This window comes from Psammomys obesus, unplaced genomic scaffold (genome assembly GCF_907164565.1).
Source record: "Psammomys obesus unplaced genomic scaffold, mPsaObe1.curated_primary_1811, whole genome shotgun sequence".
Classification (NCBI taxonomy): Eukaryota; Metazoa; Chordata; class Mammalia; order Rodentia; family Muridae; genus Psammomys; species Psammomys obesus.
The window spans coordinates 1,827,836-1,848,783 of record NW_026586589.1 but is presented as its reverse complement, the minus strand read 5'-3'; the positions used below and the strand labels follow the sequence as shown (position 1 = coordinate 1,848,783).

At 43.8% G+C, this 20,948-nt stretch overlaps 1 protein-coding gene across 1 annotated transcript in view; it reads right to left on the bottom strand.

Moving 5' to 3' along the window:
• The window catches only part of Ptprt (protein tyrosine phosphatase receptor type T), an 835,658-nt gene extending 819,023 nt beyond the window's left edge, over positions 1-16,635 (bottom strand). The window contains exon 1 of the mRNA XM_055602221.1: positions 16,558-16,635. Within this exon, the coding sequence (XP_055458196.1) occupies positions 16,558-16,582 (25 nt within the window). The 5' untranslated portion in view covers positions 16,583-16,635. The remainder of the gene's footprint in view (positions 1-16,557) is intronic.
• Between the last annotated feature and the right edge of the window lie 4,313 nt (positions 16,636-20,948).

Genomic DNA, 20,948 nt, shown 5'->3' with positions numbered 1-20,948 from the left:
TTCTCATCAAAAGTGGCTGCATTGTCCTCTACTGTGGCCTGATAAGGCTGTTCCCCCCTCAGGGGGAAGTGATCAACGAGCAGGCCAATCAGATTATGTCAGAGGCAGTCCCTCTTCCCATTACTATGTAACCCACTTGGACACTGAACTGCCATGGGCTACACCTGTGCAGGGGTTCCAGGTCATCTCCACAAATAGTCCTTGGTTGGAGTATGAGTCTCTGGGAAGTTCCCTGTGTTCAAATTATCTTGTTCTGTTGCTCTCCTTGTGGAGTTCCTGTCCCCTCCAGCTCTTACTATTTCCCACTTCTTACATAGAATTCCATTCACTCTGCCCATCAGTTGGCCATCAGGCTCAGCCTCTGCTTTGACAGTCTATACTGCAGAAGCTTTCAGAGGCCCTCTGTGGCAGGTTTCAAGGTTGTTTCCTGTTTTCTTCTGGCTTTCATAGGCCCTCTGTAGCAGGTTCCTAGGTTGTTTCCTATTTTCTTTTTCTTCTGATGTCTATCCTTTTTGCCTTTCAGGATGGGGATTGAACATTTTAGTTAGGGTCCTCTCTTTTGCTTAGTTTGTTTAGATGTACAGATTTTAGTGGGTTTATTCTATATTGTATGTTTATATGAGTGAGTATATACCATGCGTGTCTTTTTGCTTCTGGGACAACTCACTCAGGATGATCCTTTCCAGGTCCCACCATTTACCTGCAAATTTCATGATTTCCTTATTTTTCATTGCTGAGTAATACTCCATTGTATAGATGTACCACAATTTCTGCATCCATTCTTCAGTTGAGGGGCATCTGGGTTGTTTCCAGCTTCTGGCTATTACAAATAAAGCTGCTACAAATATGGTTGAGCAAATGTCCTTTTTGTGTACTTGAGCCTCTTTTGGGTATATGCCTAGGAGTGGTATGGCTGGATCTTGAGGAAGCACTATTCCTAGTTGTCTGAGAAAGCGCCAGATTGATTTCCAGAGTGGTTGTACCAGTTTACATTCCCACCAGCAGTGGAGAAGGGTTCCCCTTTCTCCACAACCTCTCCAGCATGTGTTGTCCCTTGAGTTTTTCATCTTGGCCATTCTGATGGGTGTAAGGTGAAATCTCAGGGTTGTTTTGATTTGCATTTCCCTAATGGCTAATGAGGTTGAGCACTTCTTTAAGTGCTTCTCTGCCATTCAATATTCCTCTACAGAGAATTCTCTCTTTAGCTCTGTTCCCCATTTTTTAAGTGGATTACTTGGTTTATTGCTTTTCAGCTTGTTTAGTTCTTTATATATATTGGATATGAGTCCTCTGTCAGATAAAGGGTTGGTGATGATTCTTTCCCAATCTGTAGGCAGTCGCTTTGTTTTGATGACGGTGTCCTTTGCTTTACAGAAGCTTTTCAATTTCATGAGGTCCCATTTATTGATTGTTGCTCTTAGAACCTGTGCTGTTGCTGTTCTGTTCAGGAAGTTTTCTCCTGTACCAATGAGTTCTAGGGTATTCCCCACTTTTTTTTTCTAGCCGATTTAATGTGTCTGGTTTTATGTTGAGGTCTTTGATTCACTTGGACTTCAGTTTTGTGCAGGGTGATAAGTATGGATCTATTTTCATTTTTCTACATGTAGACATCCAGTTGGACCAGCACCATTTGTTGAAGATGCTATCTTTTTTCCATTGTATGGTTTTGGCATCTTTGTCAAAGATCAGGTGTCCATAAGTGTGTGGGTTTATTTCTGGGTCTTCTGTTCGATTCCATTGATCCACCATTCTGTTTCTATGCCAGTACCATGCAGTTTTTATAACTGTTGCTCTATAGTACAGCTTGAGATCAGGGATGGAGATACCTCCAAAGGATCTTTTATTGTAGAGGATTGTTTTAGCAATTCTCGGTTTTTTGTTATTCCATACGAAGTTGAGAATTTTTCTTTCCAGGTCTGTAAAGAATTGTGTTGGCAATTTGATGGGAATTGCATTAAATCTGTAGATTGCCTTTGGTAAGATGGCCATTTTTACTATGTTAATCCTGCCAAGCCATGAGCATGGGAGATCTTTCCATCTTCTCATATCTTCCTCTAATTCTTTCTTAAGAGACTTGAAATTTTTTTCATACAAGTCTTTGACTTCCTTGGTTAGGGTTACACCAAGGTACTTTATGTCATTTGTGGCTATTGTGAATGGTGTTGTTTCTCTAATTTCTTTCTCAGCCCTTTTATCTTTTTTTATACAGGAGTGCTACTGATTTTTTTGAGTTAATTTTGTATCCGGCCACTTTGCTGAAGGTGTTTATCAGCTGTAGGAGTTCCCTGGTAGAGTTTTTGGGGTCACTCATATATACTATCATATCATCTGCAAATAGTGATAATTTGACTTCTTCCTTTCCCATCTGTATCCCCTTGATCTCCTTCAACTGTCTTATTGCTCTAGCAAGGACTTCCAGCACTATGTTGAAGAGATAAGGAGAGAGTGGGCAGCCTTGTCTTGTCCCTGATTTCAGTGGGATTGCTTTAAGTTTCTCTCCGTTCAGTTTGATGTTGGCTATAGGCTTGCTGTATATCGCCTTTACTATGTTTAGATATGTTGGACTCTGTTTTATAGCAATGCCTACGCCATCTTGTTTTCACTAAATCCAAAGAAACTACTCCACTTGTACTAAACGATTTTCTTTTCTTACCAAATCTCTCAGTACGTACAATGATAATTCAAATAACTGTTATATCCAAAGCCAAAGAAAACCTGCCTCTCCATTAGGAAAAATACTGTATATACTCTGAAAAAAACAAATGAGTTAGCTCAGAAGAATTTTGACCTCTGGAGTTACAGTCCTGTCACGTGAACAGTCTCTAAGAACTTTGCACTGGGCAAGAAGTCACCAGGACTGGAAGGCTGCTCAGCCATGACTGCCTTCAAGCTGTCCTGAGAGCAGTGAGGTCAAAGCAGCAGGAGACTGAAGGGATCATCGAAGCTCATCTCTCTCTTGTTCTATTCAGGGAGTTTCTGGGACATGACTGCTTCCATGATTCTGGTACAAAGCAGAAACTAAGCTCATCCTGTCAACATTTTCACCTGGACAGGCTTAGTCAATCTACAGACTGCCAGAATCAACCCTAATCATTCAATCAGACTTACTATCCTTAGAATAAAGAACTTGCTGTGTGCAAGCATGAGGACCTGAGTTCCAACCCCAGCATCCATAATAAATAGGATCTGCAGCATGTGTTTGTAACCCAAGGGCTGGGATGGGGACGGGAGTATCCCTGGAGCACACAGACCATCTAGCCTAGCTCAATGATGAGATTCACGTTCAACAAGAGATCCTGCCTCAAAAGAAATAAAGGGGGAGAGCAATTAAGGAAAGATGCCCAGTGTCAACCTCCAACCTCCACGCACATGCATACTCATGTGCACGTGTGTTCACACACCACAACAAAACCCTACTTCACAACGTTACTTACTAGTTTAAAAACTCACAGTGGGGGGTTGGGGATTTAGCTCAGTGGTAGAGCACTTGCCTAGCAAGCGCAAGGCCCTGGGTTCGGTCCTCAGCTCTGGGAAAAAAAAAAAAAAAAAAAGAAAAACTCACAGTGGTCCAAGATACCTGGAGCCAGAATGCAGAGACTCAACCCTCAGCTCCTATGTTTATTTCGAATATTTCAGTGAGTTAGTTAATGTCTCCTAGTTTGCAAAATAAGAGTAATAATAATAGTCAGCTCACAGTGCTGTTGACATATTAAATAGCAAACACACACAAACACCTTAGACTATTGCTCAACAAATGGTATACATATTTAGAGGGAGAATGTTGGTTTTGTATTCTCAAAATTTATAAAATTCTTTTGAAAAGCTCATTATTTTATGTCATGTGTTCGGGTGTTCTTCTTGTATGTATGTGCCCACAAATGCCAGAAGAGGGTGTCAGATCCCCTGGAACTGGAGTTACAAATGGCTTTAGGTTTTCATGTGGGTACTGGGAATGGAGCCCAGGTCCTCTGGAAGAACACCCAGTACTCTGAACTGCTGAGCCATCTCCTGAGTCCCAGCTGTTAAATTTTTATTCAAACTGTTCATATGAACAGTGGACATTGGTGTCCCTCACTGAATGACACATGTGCATCACCTTTAATTGTAATTATATTGTCTTAGTTAGCTCTCTGCTGCTTTAACAAGCACATGAGACAAATGAGCTTATACAGGGGACAGATGTATTTTGAGTCAGAGTTCTTCCAGTTTCAGCCTATAATAAATTGTTCCTGTTGCTTCTGGGTCCACAGTGAAGCAGAACATCTGGCAGGGGGCAGGCAAAAAGGGAAAACCTTGTGTCCCAGGAAGCTAAAGGGGAGGAAGTGGAGGGGGAGGAAGATGGATGAGGAAGAGGAAGATATGGAACAGGGAGAGAAGGAGGAAGAAGAAGAGGAGGTAGAGAAAGATGGAAGTGGAGGAAATGGGGGAGAGGAGAGAGATGATGACTGAGGGCCCACTATCTCCTTCAAGGACATGCCTCTAACACCCTTCCTAGAATTTCCCCCTTGAAGGTTCTACCAAGTCCCATTAACAAACTATGCTGAGAACCAGGCCTTGAACACCTGAGCCTCTGGAGGAAATGTACGATAAAAACTATTGCACATACTGCTGAGCATGTGACACATCTGGAACCCAAACATTCAAATAGCCACCCACATGTGTGTTAGAACAGGCACATTACCCTGTTTCTCTAGCAGATGAGCATTCTGATCACTACAAGGTTCTTTTTTTGCTGTTCAAAGCAATCCTTAGGATGTGTGTTTGTAACAACAGCCAGCACTCATTATTACCCAGTCATATCTGCTGCTATAATTACTAAACCTGCATTCAATTTCCTGCCCGTTTTTTTCTACCAATTCTGTGATCCCTATAAACATCCCAAACTAGCACTGATTGGGGTCATCACAGGCTAATGCAATTTTCCCAATTAATTTTGTAGTCCTAGGTGCACAAGAGAACATCTCTTAAAATGGAATGCTTTGTAAGCATTTTTCAGAGAGCTGTCTGGAGGCGAAGACTTTTGTCTTTTATTGGGTGTGTCAGAAGCATGGCGCCTTTATGCATGGCCCCTCTGCTGTCACTTCTTGGGCGCCAGTTAAGAAATTCATGGCTCATCTACCCAATAGGACACCAAGCCATCTTGGGAGACAAAAAGCTAGATCTGAATACAGTGGTGGGAAAAGAGACGGACGGCAGAACAGTCAGGGGACGGCAGGAAGAGTCTCGACCTGCGTTCTTCGGAAGCAGAGGCTGGGCACAGACTTCTTGAGGACTAATCCTCACTCAAGCACATGCTGATGGTGACTCTGGACAAGCCATTTAAGCTTTCTGTGCCCATCTCTTCTCATTTTTAAGATGCAGATAATAAATGTACTTAAAAAGAATATTTTAAGGATTACATTGGTGAATGTCCTTAATCTGCTTAGTACAGCACCCTGCCACAAGATAGCCACTGTATAAACACCACACCCCTCTGACCAGGACAATTACTATAATCTATACACAATGCACGTATCTATTCATATATAATTGCTGTACATGTATGCTCTCTCTGTCTCCTCATCTTCTGCTGTTTATCATCCTCATCCCTTTTTTCTCTCCCTCTTCTCCCTCCTTCACCTTTTTCTCCTCTCTCTTCCAACACATGCCAACCTTTTGATAGTGATATTTGGGTAAACTGAGACAAGTATAAGAAAAAATTAGCACAGCTCTACAAACCGATCATTTTAAAAAAGAATTAATGTATAGTATTTTGTCATTACAGACAAAAGAAAATGGAGCAGAAGCTGAATAGGAACCTAGGACTGTGTAGTTTTGAACTAATCAGTAGTTGAATTAGGAGTGATTAATAGTACATAAACACCATGTGTCCAGGCCATTTTAGCATTAATACTTTGAAAGGAACAGTAAGTGAGTTTGCTATACACAAAGCTTTCCCACAGCCTCTCCTAAATTCCACTCCCCGGTTAGTGCTTGTCTAGCTTCAGCATGAAGGAAGAGGGAGCCCCCAAAATCCTTTAACCTGGTACAAAGACCACAGGACTGGTTCCACAGAAAGCAAGCCCCAAATGAGCTACCCCTTGAACTAGTTCAACCCCCACGTCAGCACAGCCTCACCTGGCAAAGAGCACAGACTCAGACTGTGAAAGACACGAAGCTGCCGAAAACATGAAAACATCAGAGCTGAAAACTCTCCTGAAATTACTTCCTCTTGACTCCACTCATAAACCACGGAATCCACATGTGGACCACCATGTGTTCCATTCAGGGAAACAAGTCCGGGTCTTAAAGAGGCTCACAGCCCTAGTGATGAACCAGAGGGAACGTGCAGGGACAGACTCAGCAACAGAAGCTCCATGGAGAAAGGGTGTTGAGAAGAGTCCAGGCAGCCCTCCAAGAAGAGGGAGTAAAGGAGTTCGATAGGAAAAGATGGGCATGATTTAGACTCCAGACAAATGGCTCCGAAAGTACAGCAAAGGCATGGCAGTGTGATGTGTATGGTTTGTGACTAACAAGAAAAGTCAGGTAAGACTAACTTTTTCAAAACTACGAGTGCTCAAGAAGAATGCTATTATGCATCATAAAGAGAGGAACCGGTCTTGATAAAAAGCAGACTGTAAAACAGGTCTAGCTGGCCAGTAAGCAAACGTTCACCAAAACCTTTTAGTTCCAACACTGTGGTCAGGCGCTATCACCAATCCATATCACCTCAACTCACAAGCTCTGGATGCTGTCCCCAAATTCCTAGATAAAAAGTCCAGGGCAGAAGAGTCCAGGTGGCTGCATCCAGGTTACCTGAGCAGCCAGCTAAGACTCCTAATTGGTGCTTGAGTATCTATCTAGCTCTATAGTTTACCAAGCTTCATTTCAGTGGGAGATTCTCAAAACTAGGCAGCAGGATTGGAGAATTGTCTTCCAAAACTAGACATAAAAGGAAGAGGTTGTAAAGGTAGAAGAAGCTCACCTTTGGGGAGCATGCCAGAATTGTATCATGAGAACACTGAGACCAGTAGTAGGGCTCAGTGATAAAACCTTGTTGTGTAAGTTTGACTATCTGAGTTCAATTCCCAGAACCCATAGTAGAAGAGATCTAGCTCTAGAAAATATTCTCCAGACCTCTACACACACCCACACACACACACACACAGGTAAGCACACAAATAGACACAGAGATAGGCACACACATTCATGGACACACACACATGCACATACACAATTTGTTTGACATGCACTGACAATTACACATTAATTAAAATTTATGTTTTATAATTTATTCACTTTACATCCTATTATAGTTCCCTCCCTTGTCACCTCCCAGTCCCATCCTTCTTCCTTCTTACCTTCTATCCCCCTCCCCTTGTCCTCAGATATGGGGAACCCTCCTCCCCTACCATCTGACCTTATTCTATCAACTCTCATCAGGACTGTCTGCATTCTCTTCTTCCGTGGCCTGGCAAGGCCACTCTGCCAGGGGTAAGTGATCAAAGAGCGGGCAACAGAGTCCATGTCACAGACAGCCCCTGCGCCCCTTACTAAAGAACCCACATGGAGACTGAGCTTCCTGTGGGCTACATCTGAGCAGGGGGTCTAGGTCCTCTCCATGCATGGTCCTTGGTTGGTGCATAAGTCTCTGCAGGTCCCCCAGGGCCCAGAATTGTTGACTTTGTTGGTCTCCTTGTAGAGCTCTTCTTCCCTCTGGGTCCTTCTATCCCCTCAGTCTTCCATACAACTCCCTGCGCTCTGCCCATAGTTTGGGTGTGAGTTTCAGTACCTGCTTCAATCCCCAGCTGGGCAGAGTCCTGTCCTATTCACTCTCTTCAACTACTTCAAGTGTCTATTCTATTTGTACTTCTGAATGAGAACTAAGCATCCTCCCCAGAGTCCTCCTTATTGTTTAGCTTCTTTAGGTCTGTGGATAACCCTATGACAATTACATATTAAGTCTCAGTACTGCGGTGACAGGTGCAAGTAAAATGTTGACATTGCCCGCAAAATAACAAAATCTAGCTTAGTACACAGCCTGTGAACAAACTTGCCACCCAACCAATCAGCACTGGCAATCCCATGATGCTTTGTATAACTGATGTCCATCTTGATGTCCATAATTCCTTCTAAAGCACTTCGGAAAGCCTTCATCCAGCCTGCATCTAAGCCACAAGCTATTACATTGCCTTGAGCAGGCTACCATCAGTTCCTAACTCCTTTCCTGCTTTAGGCTTCACAAAACATTTTCCCAACCATGTTTGACATGTAGATGGTGTTCTTCCCTCATATCTCAAAAATAATGTGACCTGCCATTCTGGTCTGGGAGGACATAAGGGAATAGAGAAATATATACCACTGAAAGAAAGTTTGTTAAGTCCGACTGGAGATACATACACTGCTGTATGTACACAAATAGTGCCTGCAATGTGCTTTAGAAGTAAATGCATAGGACTTAAATATGCAACGAGACAGGGTTGTTAAATAAATTGTAGAACAGTCATTGGGATGGAAAACCCTGAAGCCTTTAGAGAACGTGATTTGAGAGACAGTTAATGATATGGGAAAATGCTTTTTAAAAAGCATATGAAGAAACATGTTTATATGTATTGGTATGCATGCATGACTTCCACTTTGTTCTCTGTAGCTATGTCTATTGTGCACATTCCCCCACATGAATATGCATTGTTGTTACCACCATAAATCACACTGCAAATGGAAATCATTTAAAAGATACTCCATTGATGACAGAGGCAAGTACATAATCCATAGTTCACTAGTCAAGATTCCAAGCCTGTCTCCTTTGCCACAGGGAGCTCACATGATCGTGGACCCATTACTGAATTCTCTGGGACCCAGTACACTCTAAAATGAGAAGGTGACAATATTTCTGAACTCACAGGGGGGGGGGTTGCAAATTAGCTCAATGCTGTATGGGGAAATGCTTAATCTAATTATTGGTTAGAATAGGCACAGAGCAAATGCCAGTTTCTAACCTTTCTAATGCCCATGTGCAAGTTCCTGTGCCCTGGGAAGGGACAGGGCCAGGGACAGAGGTAGGTCACTGATGTGGGATTCCCTGGGCTTTAGTTATCTTGGGGATATTTCAACAAATTACCACAAACTGGTAAGTGATGTCAACAGAAACCCATTTCCTCCCAAGTCTGGAGCTAAAATTCAAAATCAAGGTGTTAGCTGAACCATGCTCCCACTAAGAGCTCAAGGAAAGAAGCCTTCTCTACTTTGTCCAATTCCTGCTGTCTGCTGGCCATCCTTGTCCTTCTTTGGTTTACTCCAATCTCTGCCTTTTTCTTCATGTGATGGCTTCCATTGGGAATCTGTGTGTCTCTGTCCCTATGTGCTGGTTGGGTTTTCTCATCTTGACACAAATTGAGACATATCTAAAAATAAGGAACCACAATTGAGAAAATGCCTCTGTAAGATTAGCCTCCTGAGACCTCTAGGAGACTTTCTTAATTATTGATTGATATGGAAGGGCCCTGCCCACTGCAGAGGTTACCACCATAGGCAGGTACAGGGCGGCATAGTTAAAGCAAGCTGGGCAAGCCATGAGAAGCAGATAGTAAGCAGGGTTCCCCATGGCTTCTGATTCAGCACCCGACTCCAGGTTCGAGCCTTGAGTGCCTGCTCTGACGTCCCTCAGTGAAGGACTGCAACCTGAGAGTTGTAAGGTAAGATTAACTCTTTCCTCTGCAAGGTACTTTTGGTCATAGTGTTTTATCACATCAATAAAAACACCAACTAACACCGTCTTAAACTAGTCATATTAGACTGACCCAATATAACCAGTATGGCATCTTCTTAATGCAATGGGAGAAATAAGGACCCCAGATTATTTCCAAGGAAGGTCAAGTTCACAAGGACCAGTGTTTAGGACTTCTACATGCCCTCGGAGGAGGCACAGTTCAGTCCATAGCGGATGGCAGTCCTCTACAAACCGCAGTTAGAAAAGGGCAAAGATAGGCATCCTTAGAGCCCAAGGGCATAAAAGGGAGACCAGAGCCGCTGATGAAGCTGTACCTACTCCCCCAGGAGGCTGATGGGAAGAAGTGATCTTGTTTCCAGGTATCCCATGTCCTTCTTGGATTATGCCCAGCTCCTGTCCTTTCTAGCTATTCCAATCAGGCCACTATCAAGCTCTGTATTTCTTTGCTCTCCCTGAATGCATGTGGGACAGAGAAACTGCTTAAAGGAAAGGTTGCTTCCTTTTCTCCTTTATTTCACAAAAGTCTAAACTTACTGCAGAGTGCTTGCCAATTGCTAGGTTACCTTGCTTTGCAGAAGCACTTAAGGGAGTACAGGCCAAAGACAGGATGTTGAGTGGACAGCCGGGCTGAGTAGACCTGGACCAGGGCTCCTGGCCTCAGAAAGCAGTAGGAGAATCATGACTGGTTGAAGGAACGTAGCTGAAGGCTTCCTAAGGAAATTGTAATAACCAGCACATGTCTTAAGATATTCACAGAGTAAATGGCTAAAATTTAAAATCAACTCCCTGTGTGATCAGAATCAGAGTCAATTGACATAAAGATAAAAAATAGAAACAGAATTTCTTGTTTACATGGAAATGTGATTGAGAGTCAGCCCTAATTCATTCTTGACACCTAAATAATGTCCTATAAACAAAATGGGGAACCTCCCCCCTAGACCTTACCACCTCAGGCTATGACCTTTTAAAATGGCACCTGTGGGGCTGGAGAGGTGGCTCAGTAAGTAAAGCACTTGCCATGTAGACCAGAAACATGAGGCCCTGAGATGGAGCTCTAAAACCCATGTAAAATAGCTCAATGAGTTGGCATGTGCCCAGTGCTGGGAAGGGGGAAAAAGGCTGATGCCTGAAGCTTGCTGACCAGGCAAAAGAAATAGATCCTATTTTAAAAGAACACAAGGTGTAGAAGAGATGAGGAAGATACCTGAGGTTGACTTCCAGACATGTGTACACATACCAAACCAATGTATATCTACTGGCCTGCACACATCACACACACACACACACACAGACACACACACACACACACACACACACACACGACACCTACAATACTTGCCTTTTTATGCCCCTCACTGCAGGATGCTCCCTGGATGAACCTCGGGACTATTGTGTGGAAACCTTTAATCCATGCCAAGGCTAAGGACCTGTGGCAGCCACAGTTAGATGAGTGCTTTTGTGGGTGTTGTACCTCTTATTCTATTCCCCTGTGATAAAACCACAGACACGAGGTGCCAAGAGCGGGTATGAAGCCTGGAATGCTTGCCCAAGGACTTCTGCATGGAAACGATGAGGAAGTGTGTGACGCGGGGTGGGGCTGGCGGAGCAGTACTGGATTCAGGGAGCTGAGCTACAGCAGTGCTTGCTGGGAATTGAGAAACCTCTCTGGCCTATCTGACTCATACCAGACCAGCTGCTAGGAGCTTCCCCTTTATGAAGGAGCACTGGTTACTAGTGAGTTTAGGGAGGCTCAAGACCTTACCCGTTCCTACTCTTATATTCCCAAACGATTCAAGGACCAGAAAAGAGTGCAGGAGCAGCTTGCCTGAGGCCTGCTCCCCAGACAGTTTGCACTAGTCTAGCCATCACCGGGGAGCCCTCACATGGGTTTTCCAATGAAAAGTGAGAAAAGAAGAAGTATCCAGGTGCCAGCGTCGCTCAGCTCTGGCATAAGATTGGAGAGAGCTGATCTGTCATAGGTGCTGTAGTTTGGATCTGAAATATCCCCTAGAACACTCATGTGTTTAAGGACTGGTCCTCAGTGCAACATTCAGAAGTAGAAATTTGGAGACTTTAGAATGCTCTAACCAATGGATTATGAATCCATTTAAATGAACTATTAAATGGACCACCAGAAAACAGAAAAAAACAACTGAGGAAGCAGAGTCAGACTAGAGGACAAAAATCACTGAAGACATGGCTTTAAAGGCTATGTCTCTTTTTCTTTCTGACTCTTTGCTTCCTGGCTTCCAAGCAGTCAGAGATCCTCTTTCTCATACCCTTGCTGTCATGGTATTCTGCTGAACCTCTGCTCCAAAGCCTTGAAGCCACCCCACCTTGGCATGAACTCTCCAAATTCATGAGTCCAAATAACTGTTTATTCCTTTCGGGTGTTTCTCTTAGCTGTTTTCTTGCAGCAGTTACAAAGCTAACACTGTGTCTATAACAGGGGATTTGAAAGAAAAGAATTGCATGCTGTAAGAAGACAACTGAGAAAACCTTCTTCAGCTCTGCAGTGAGAAAAGGTTTCTGTGGGAAGTTTCATGAGATGATACATGAAGAAAATGGTCAAGGGTAGAGAGAGGCATTCGAGTGAGCAGGAGGAGCATGTTCAAAGGTCCTGTGTCCAGAAAGAATATGACATGTCCAATCACCAAAAGCAGCCAGGATATCCAGAGCACTGAGAGATAAGAAATAGGATGTGAAAAAGTCACTAGATAGCCCAGGACTGGATGGGCCTAATGGTATGTCAATCATAGTTTATTTAAAGGCCAAGCCACTAAAGAGATTAAACTCCAAAGTGACATGATCCGATTCACTCAGGCCAAGTGTGACACGGAGCTTGTTGCACGGAGAGGATCAATAAACAGTGCTGAACATCTGAATAAACACACTCAAACTAGATTGCAGAAGAGAGGGAAACTGCTGGACTTCAGAACATGAGTAAGATTTCAGCCGCTGCCTGCCCGTGAGAACAGTTTCTCCTAATCCAAATTCGCTTCCATGCCTCTCAGCCTGAGCAGCACATGGAGCTGCTGAGATCCACAGGAGCCCCTGACAGACTCATTTCAGCGATCACTATCAAATGCCTCTATTAGGAATGCTCAGAAGATTGTATTAGCATGATCCAATATTTACGAAATGACACTCCGCTATCATAAGGGGCTGAGAAAATTAAGATTAGAAGCAATCATCATGCCTTAGGGATGAGAAATGGGAGGGAAGGAGAAGGCAGCAACCTGGTTGCTGTCCAGTACCTTGGTTTTCTTTATTGGGAAGGATAATGGGAAGGGAATCAGCGTGTGATCAGGAAGCAGAGTGCCAAAGGCCTTTAAATTGTCATGCATGACTTCATTAATAACCTCAAGTAAGGGATCCATCCATGCACCCTCCCAGCACATCATGGATGCTCTGTATGTCACACTGCATCTCACAGGTGATGAAGATGATGCTGTGAGCAGGGCTATTGTGGTCCTCAATCACATGGGTTTCTCATCTAAGGGATGTTAGTCACAATACAATATTTGTGAGGGACAAACGTGGCAAATGCAGTGAGGATTTTTACCAAGAGTAACTCCAAACTGAATAGGGAGAGTAGCGACAGGAACACAGAGCACAGAGCAGAGTAAGGGGATCCCTGGGACTGTTGTAGGTGAGTTCCTGAGGCAGGGGAATAAGAATTTTCTGGCAACTTCAAGATCCAATGTGAAGCAAGCTCAGGGGAAACAGAACCAGTGAGGGTGGAAGTTGAGGTGGGATAAGCTGTGAAAGTCTTGAGGGAAGAAAGGGACTCTTGGTCTTCTCAGAGCAGCAGAAGACTTCAGAAGCCCTCAACACAGAGGGTGGACAGGGATGAAGTGGGGCAAGAGGGAATGGTCAGTCCCATATTCCAGCAGAATCTCTCTGGCTTCTGGATGGAGATTAAACTCAAAAGAATGATACAAGGAGCTAGAAAGGTCTCCACATACCCAAGAGAGAGGCAGCAGTGGTCTGCACCAGAAAATGAGAGTCTAGGAAAAGAAACTGGGCAAACCAGTTTCTTTTCTAAGACACAGATGGAGTTAGGGAAACATTAGGATGAAGAGACCACCATAGAGAAATGGGCAGACAAGTAAAGCCACTGGCTTCCGAATCATTCTAAAGACTGAACAGAGACAGGAGAATGGGAGAAGTAAAATTTCAGTTTTAGGCAGGAAGGGTGGTATTCACTAACAATCCCAGCACTTAGGAGGAAGCAGGAAGATCTTGAGTTCAAGGCTATGTCAGGAAGGAAGGAAGGAAGGGAGGGAAGAAGGAAAGAAGGGAAGGAGGGAGGGAGGGAGGAAGGAAGGAAAGAAAGAAGGAAGGAAGGGAGAGGGGGAGGGAGGGAGGAAAAGGGAAGGAAGGGAAGGAAGGACAATTTCAGAGATGTTGAGCCTACATGACGGAAGATTTTGAGTGGGCTAAAGATGAACACAAAACACACATATGCATATGAATATACAAACACACACTAGAATGCATGTAGATGTCCACTCATGCATATATACATACACTGATGCATACAAGCAAGTATGCATGCATGCTGATATATAAGTGCATACACACACACACACACACACACACACACATATATATATATGTACACACACAAACACATACACTATAAGATCCATATTTGATTAATCTCAAAGATGGCCAACAGAGCAGAGAACATGCAGGCATAGTGACACACACTATTAATCCCAGCACTCAGGAGGGAGAGGCAGATAGATCTCTATGATTTCAACACAAGCCTGGTCTACATAGTGAGTTCCAGGCCAGCCAAGGCTACATAGTGAGACTCTGCCTTAGAAAGAAAGTAATATAGGAGCTCTACAAGGACCAAATATATCCGGGCACAGTGTCTTTTCTGAGACTGACACTCAACCAAGGACCATCTATGGATATAACCTAGAACTTCTGCTCGGATGTGGTCCGTGGTAGCTCAGTAACCAAGTAGTTTTCCAAAGTAAGGGGAACACAGACTATTTCTAACAGGATCTCAAGGGCAGGCTGTTTGACCCCCCAGGGGAGGAACAGTCTGTTAGGCCACAGAGGAGGACTTTGCAGCCAGCCCTGAAGATACCTGATAAAACAGGGTCAAATGAAAGGGGAGGAGGTCCTCCCCTATCAGGGGACTTGGAAAGGGGCAGGGAGGAGACCAGGGAGGGAGTGTGGGGTTGGGGAGGGAATGAGGGAGCGGGATACAGCTGGGACACAGAGTTAACAAAATGTAACTAAAAAGAAAACTAAAATTAAAAAAAAAAGAAAGTAAGTAATAAAGGAAGAGAGGGGGTTGGGGAGAAAGCACAGTGGTTTGGGCTTTTGAGGTCCTAATGGGATGAATGACTGAGACACTATAAGAATGAAGTCAGCATTACTAAAATCCCCAATAGGACAACAAATATAGTTTTCCCATGCTACCTTATTCACTGGAATATGAGATATCTTATGCTTAGACCAAATAAGACCTCACCTAATCTGAAATGCCCAATTTAGTACCTTTGGCTTGTTTCTTTCCTCTTTCCTTTCCTTTCCTTTCCTTTCCTTTCCTTTCCTTTTTCCTTTCCTTTCCTTTTTCCTTTCTTTTTCTTTCCTTTTTCCTTTCTTTTCCTTTCCTTCCTTCCTTCCTTCCTTCCTTCCTTCCTTCCTTTCTTTCTTTCTTTCTTTCTTTCTTTCTTTCTTTTGTTCTTTCTTTCTTTTTTAGATGGCTTTGAATTCTAGATCCTTCTGAGAAACATATACAACACAGTGCATGCCCTTAGTAGGAACCATGAAAATCTTACCAGGGACCTCCTGCTTTGGAACCAAGCACAATGTCAGAGAGGAAATTTCCTCCTCCCAGATTCTTCTGAGTATCCTCTTTGCCTCCACTTACTAACATCCTAGAAACCCTCTCCCAAGAGTTGGACAAGAGGCCATGGCTGAGGGGGTCACAGATTGTCATAGTCTTCAGATAGAACCTGAAGCAGTGGGGTTGGTGTGGCCACCCATGAGGAAAGCACAGAGCAAGCCCAAAGAACACTAGTGTTTAAGGCCAGAGGGAACTATCAAAGAAGAATGGGCGAGCCTCAGAGAGGGCTGAGTGGCTGATGGAATACAAGATGGTGTGCGAGATACAGGGAGTTACTGGCCAGGAAGCCTCTACAGACAATGCCCTCTCATGTTCTACAGCCAGCTGGCTTTCCCACTGTTCAAAAGAGTGATCTTAACTTTCACTGTAGGACATCCAGGAAAAATTGCTGATATGCCTTGCCTAATTCACCAACTCTGACAGTGTTCTCCTAGAGTATGCGTATATCTCCTCCGAGCATATCCCCTAAGACCCAGCAGGTGCCTCTCTCACAGGCCTGCCTCACGCAGGCATCCATCAAGAATTTACATTGGTTAAATAAGCTTGGCATTCTGGATGTCAGGACACTCATCAAAGCGGTAATAATATGGCAGTGGAAATCCCCTGATGTATTTATACAATCCATGTTCATATGGCATAGAGGAAAGGAATGAACTTGTCTCTTTCTAAAATGTCATTACCGCCTGGCCCCAGAGCAAAACTCAGTGATACTCTGTGTATAGACAGAGTTTAAAAGTCTCAGAGTAAAAGGAAATCCCAAAGGCGTTCAGATCCTGATAACCTGTGACTCTCCCTCCAAACGAAGGAGTTCACTTAGCCTTGCTTAAATGCCTCTAAGGATAGGAAACTCACCACCTATACATCAACCTACTGTCCTCTCAGACAGTTCAATCCATAAGAAGGTCCTTCCCCCATGAGCCATTGCAAAAGACAGCCACCTCCATCTCAGCCCCAAACATGATGGATCACATACCTGTGGGCACAGCTGGGTCCAGCATTGGCTTCTCCCACGTGTTAATCTGCTCCCAGGTAAACCCATTGGTTCCCAGAGCCACACTATACCCACAGTTGCTGTAGTGCTCATCAAAAGAACAGCCACCTGCAGACAAAAGAGAGAAGGGTAAGTTCAGCCCCATGCATGAATCTTGGTTCATTACCCCTGCTCCATCAGCTCTCCATTTACAGCTTTGAATCTCAAACTCTCGAGAGATATTGGAGGAAAAATAAAAAACAAAAGCAGGCAAACTGGATTTTTATATTTGCTTTAGTGCTCCCAGGAAAGTCGCTGGCATCTGCAAGCCCCCCTATTTAAGAAAGTTAATAAGGCTAGTTACATTGATTTCAATCTTCCTTTCTAAGAAAGGAAACAGCAACCTTTCATTCTAAGTAGGAAGAATGAATGCCAGGGCATGCCTCTGTAATTGCTTCCTGCAATAGCAAGGGGTGCTGGAATGCTGCAGAAAGCTGCAGAGTCCAGCAGGGCTACAGCACACCTCAGCTGTGCAAAGCCATGAGTTTGGGTCACCTGGTTTCCCCACCTGTGACGTGGAAAGGAACATCTACCTTATGGTGTGTCATTAGGTGAATTGACTATGAAAAGCAAGCAAAGGGCATACTCTGGATCCCCCACTTTCTTTGCTATACAAGTAAACTAATAGCCCGTGCTTCCTGGAGTGTGAAGAACAAACTGGTGAGGAATTAAACACCCATGCATTTGAAAGAAGAGAAAGTCAACAGTGAGTGTTACTAGATCCTCCCTCAACGTTCAAACCATCATCATTTGATGTTATGCTGTGTCCCTTTGACTTTGGCAAGGATGAACTTAGCATATACTTTCAAGGTGACATTGAAAGAGATAGAGGATTAAAATGGAGGCACTAACTAGGATTGCTGCTGTGACCAAAGAAGCAGGAGCCCACTATTCTGCAAAAGGGAAGGAAGGGGAGAATGAACAGAGCCCTGGAGGAGAGGAGATTTTCTTCACAGATAGAAGACAGGAGGAAGGATATTCCAAAGAAGCACAGCCTGATCCACAAAAGGATCTGGCACCTACTGGCCTGAGCCTACAGTGACCTCCTGGCTGGTCACCCAAACCCACTTACATCCTAGCCCATCTCTTCACTGTGCTGTTTCCTTGGTGCTCAGCTCCCTGCTCTCCCCTAAAGACCCATATGCCCCAATCACAGGTTGAGCCACATGCACTGAAGGCCACATGTCTGTGCCCTCTCCCAACTCCTATGTTGGAACCCAACCGGGAGGAAGTGGTATTTAGAGAAGAGAACTTTGAGGAAATTATTAAGTTATGAGGGTTTCGCTGTCATGTAGAGGTTTCAGGTCCCCAGAGAGCATACTCAGCCCTTCTACTAAGTGAGGAATTGTGAAAGAGGAAAGGCCAAGAAGATAATAAAATACATATGACATGAAAGCAGAAAGGGTCTTTTATGAGGAAGGATGGCAGAAGGAGATGAACAGAGGGATGGAGAAGGGAGAGGGAAGGAGATCAATGAGAACAAGGTAGATATGAAAATGTTATAATCTAATCTATTATTTTATATGATAATTAAACTAATGAAATATAAATAAAGTGAAATAAAATGCAGGCATCTATGGAAAACAAGCTTCTCTCAGATCTGCATCAGCTGCTGCCTTGATTGTACACTTCTAGGTCTCCAGAACTGTGAGCAAATTTTTTGCTATTATTTGTAAATCACCCAGCTGAAGGTATTCTGTTATAGTCAACTTGAGCACGTTATGACAGAACCCCAGTGAATGCTGGGATGAGCAATAGAGGTCCAAACCATTGAGAGGTACAGGAGTTGAGTAGTGCTTCGCATGAAATAAAAAAATGAATTACACAAACATCTTGAGAAGAACAAAAAGGTAAAGAAGCCCAAGAAGTAATAATAAAAACTGAAATCTGCAGTGAGGCCAGTGGGAAATTTCTGATCAAAAGAGGATGGGAAGCAACTGGTAGGAGGGAGGAGAGAAAACTATTTGCTTTCCCACAGTTACTTGCTAATTCAACAATGACTTGTTAAAGAACGGATACAGCATCGGCACTGGTTACACTGTGGCTTCTAGAGAAACCCATGAAACTTTGTGAGGCTGACCTGCAGCAAACAAGCAAGTTAGAGGGTAATTACTAATGTAAGCATGCACTACAGAGATGGCAAGTGGGAGTGGGTGAGAGATCCACTACATTGGAGTGCTACAAGATGTCTAACCATGAACTGAAATCAGACCCACACTACAATGGCCCACCCCCGTGCCAACCTCTCAGCAACAGGCGCTAGATACAGAATCTCTGACAGACAGTCCTCAGTTCCTCTGATGCTGCAAGGGCCTTCATGGCTGAGGCTGCAGGTGGTAGCAATCAAAGGAAGGAGTGGAAGCAGACGGATCACACAAGAAGAGCTTGCTGCCAGGTGCAGTGGCACATGCTTGTAAACCCAGCACTCATGGAGACAGAGGTAGGTGGATCTCTGTGAGTTCAAGGCCAGCCTGATCTACAAAGTGAGTCCAAAAAAAAAAAAAAAGAGAGAACTTGTTTAGAGCAATGAAAGGCAGATCCATATTCTATCTTGAGCTACTCTTTTCTTGGGATATTCAGTCCCTACTTTCTGCCAGCATTTGCCATGGCTTATGAATATATTTAATGTCTTTGCACAACAGAGATCTAGATACAGGTCCCTATTCTGCACTCATGTCTGCATATGACACACACGTCAGCATCTCAGCCAGGCATACAGTTAGGACTATTCCACAGAGTGACCAGATTCTCAGCTTAGAAAGAAATATGACTGGTGGAATTTAAGTTCCCATCTGTGCTTTGTGCAAAACCTAGAATGCGGAGCATATTTAAGAGATGCTGTCTAACTGTTCATCATCCAGCTGCATCAGACTGATAAGCACAGAAGCTGGATGTTCAGTGTGGTGGCACTGAGGGCAGGAAAAAGAAAAAGCAATCAGGGAAGGAGGGAGCTGTAGAACCATGCTTTGATTTCCCACGTGTCCATCTGTTCAAATGTGGTCATGTGCCTGACTCCGAGCTCCTGGCTCCCTATGTCAATAGGGAAAGTTTCCCAGATACTGGACACTGTGTTCTTATAATACAAGCCAAACTGTTCAAGGAAAATGACAACCAATCCATGAGCAGATGAGACAAGAGCCTCTGCAGGAATATCTGTGATGAACCTCATGTCCCGTAATGAAACGCCATCCCTATCTGAAACTCCATCCACACAAGCAGTGCATGGTGAGTCTCATGAGACTGTTTCTCATAATCTTTCTCAATATAAATTGATAGCATCACCCAAACACACATATCAAGAAAAGCAAACCACTGTGGCCTGATACCAGCTCATACAGATACCCGCTCCCTGCTCGTGTAGCTTGATGCAGACATAACGTGTTTAAAACTACTAAGAAAAAAATATATACTTAAGGATGATTTTCTTCCTTTCAAACCACAAATGAAGAATCAGCATGGTCATGCACTTGAGACTGACTCGACATGATGTAGTCTGCCAGAGATCCACACCCATTCTCATGTCTGAGCCTTTAGTTCCTGGTATATGGGAACAAGATGACCACAAGGAACATTCTCGTCATACGATCTAAGTATTCTAGAGAATCAGAAGTAAAGAGAAACCTCCACGGGCCACAGAGATGCAGAAATGGCAATAATCCATGGTGTCATGGACACTCTGAAAGGATAAGAGAAATGAGCCACCATAAAAGGAGAAGAAAAGAAACTCAAGCCCCCTTGAACCCTGAGTAGGAAACATTCACCCCATCCCCATGGCCTTAAGACTTTTTATAAGTGATGTGGATCATCCAAAAATCGCATCTATCTGTCTTCTCTAGAAACCATAACACAAAAGACCTAGCCATCTCTGTAGGTATTTGTGGCAGGCCACTTAAGGAAGACATACGATTGGAAAGAATCCCCAAAGAAACTCAATTAGATGCTGACCTCATTCAGACATAGGGAGCCTGTGGTGTCAGGTAACTGATGTCAACCTTAGCAGAGTCATTTATGGAGGAAATGACACTTTTGTCTCTACCTCTACCCCAGGAACTAGCTCCAGAAGCACCATCTAGCCTGATGGAGACTTATAGAATCACAGGAGGACAGGGAAAGGCAACCACCACCCAAGGACTCTGTTCTTGAACAGATGAGCTATTTCACTGGGCAGGTTGAGGTCAAAAAGTGGCAAAATCCCCAGATGCTCTGATGCAAGTCAAACATAAAAAGTCAACAGAGAAATGGAAGACTGTAGCAAGGAAATTAGATTTTGAAAATCCATTTGGATTTGGTAATGTATAGCTTATCAGCATCTGTAAGGGAGTAAACACAGTGCA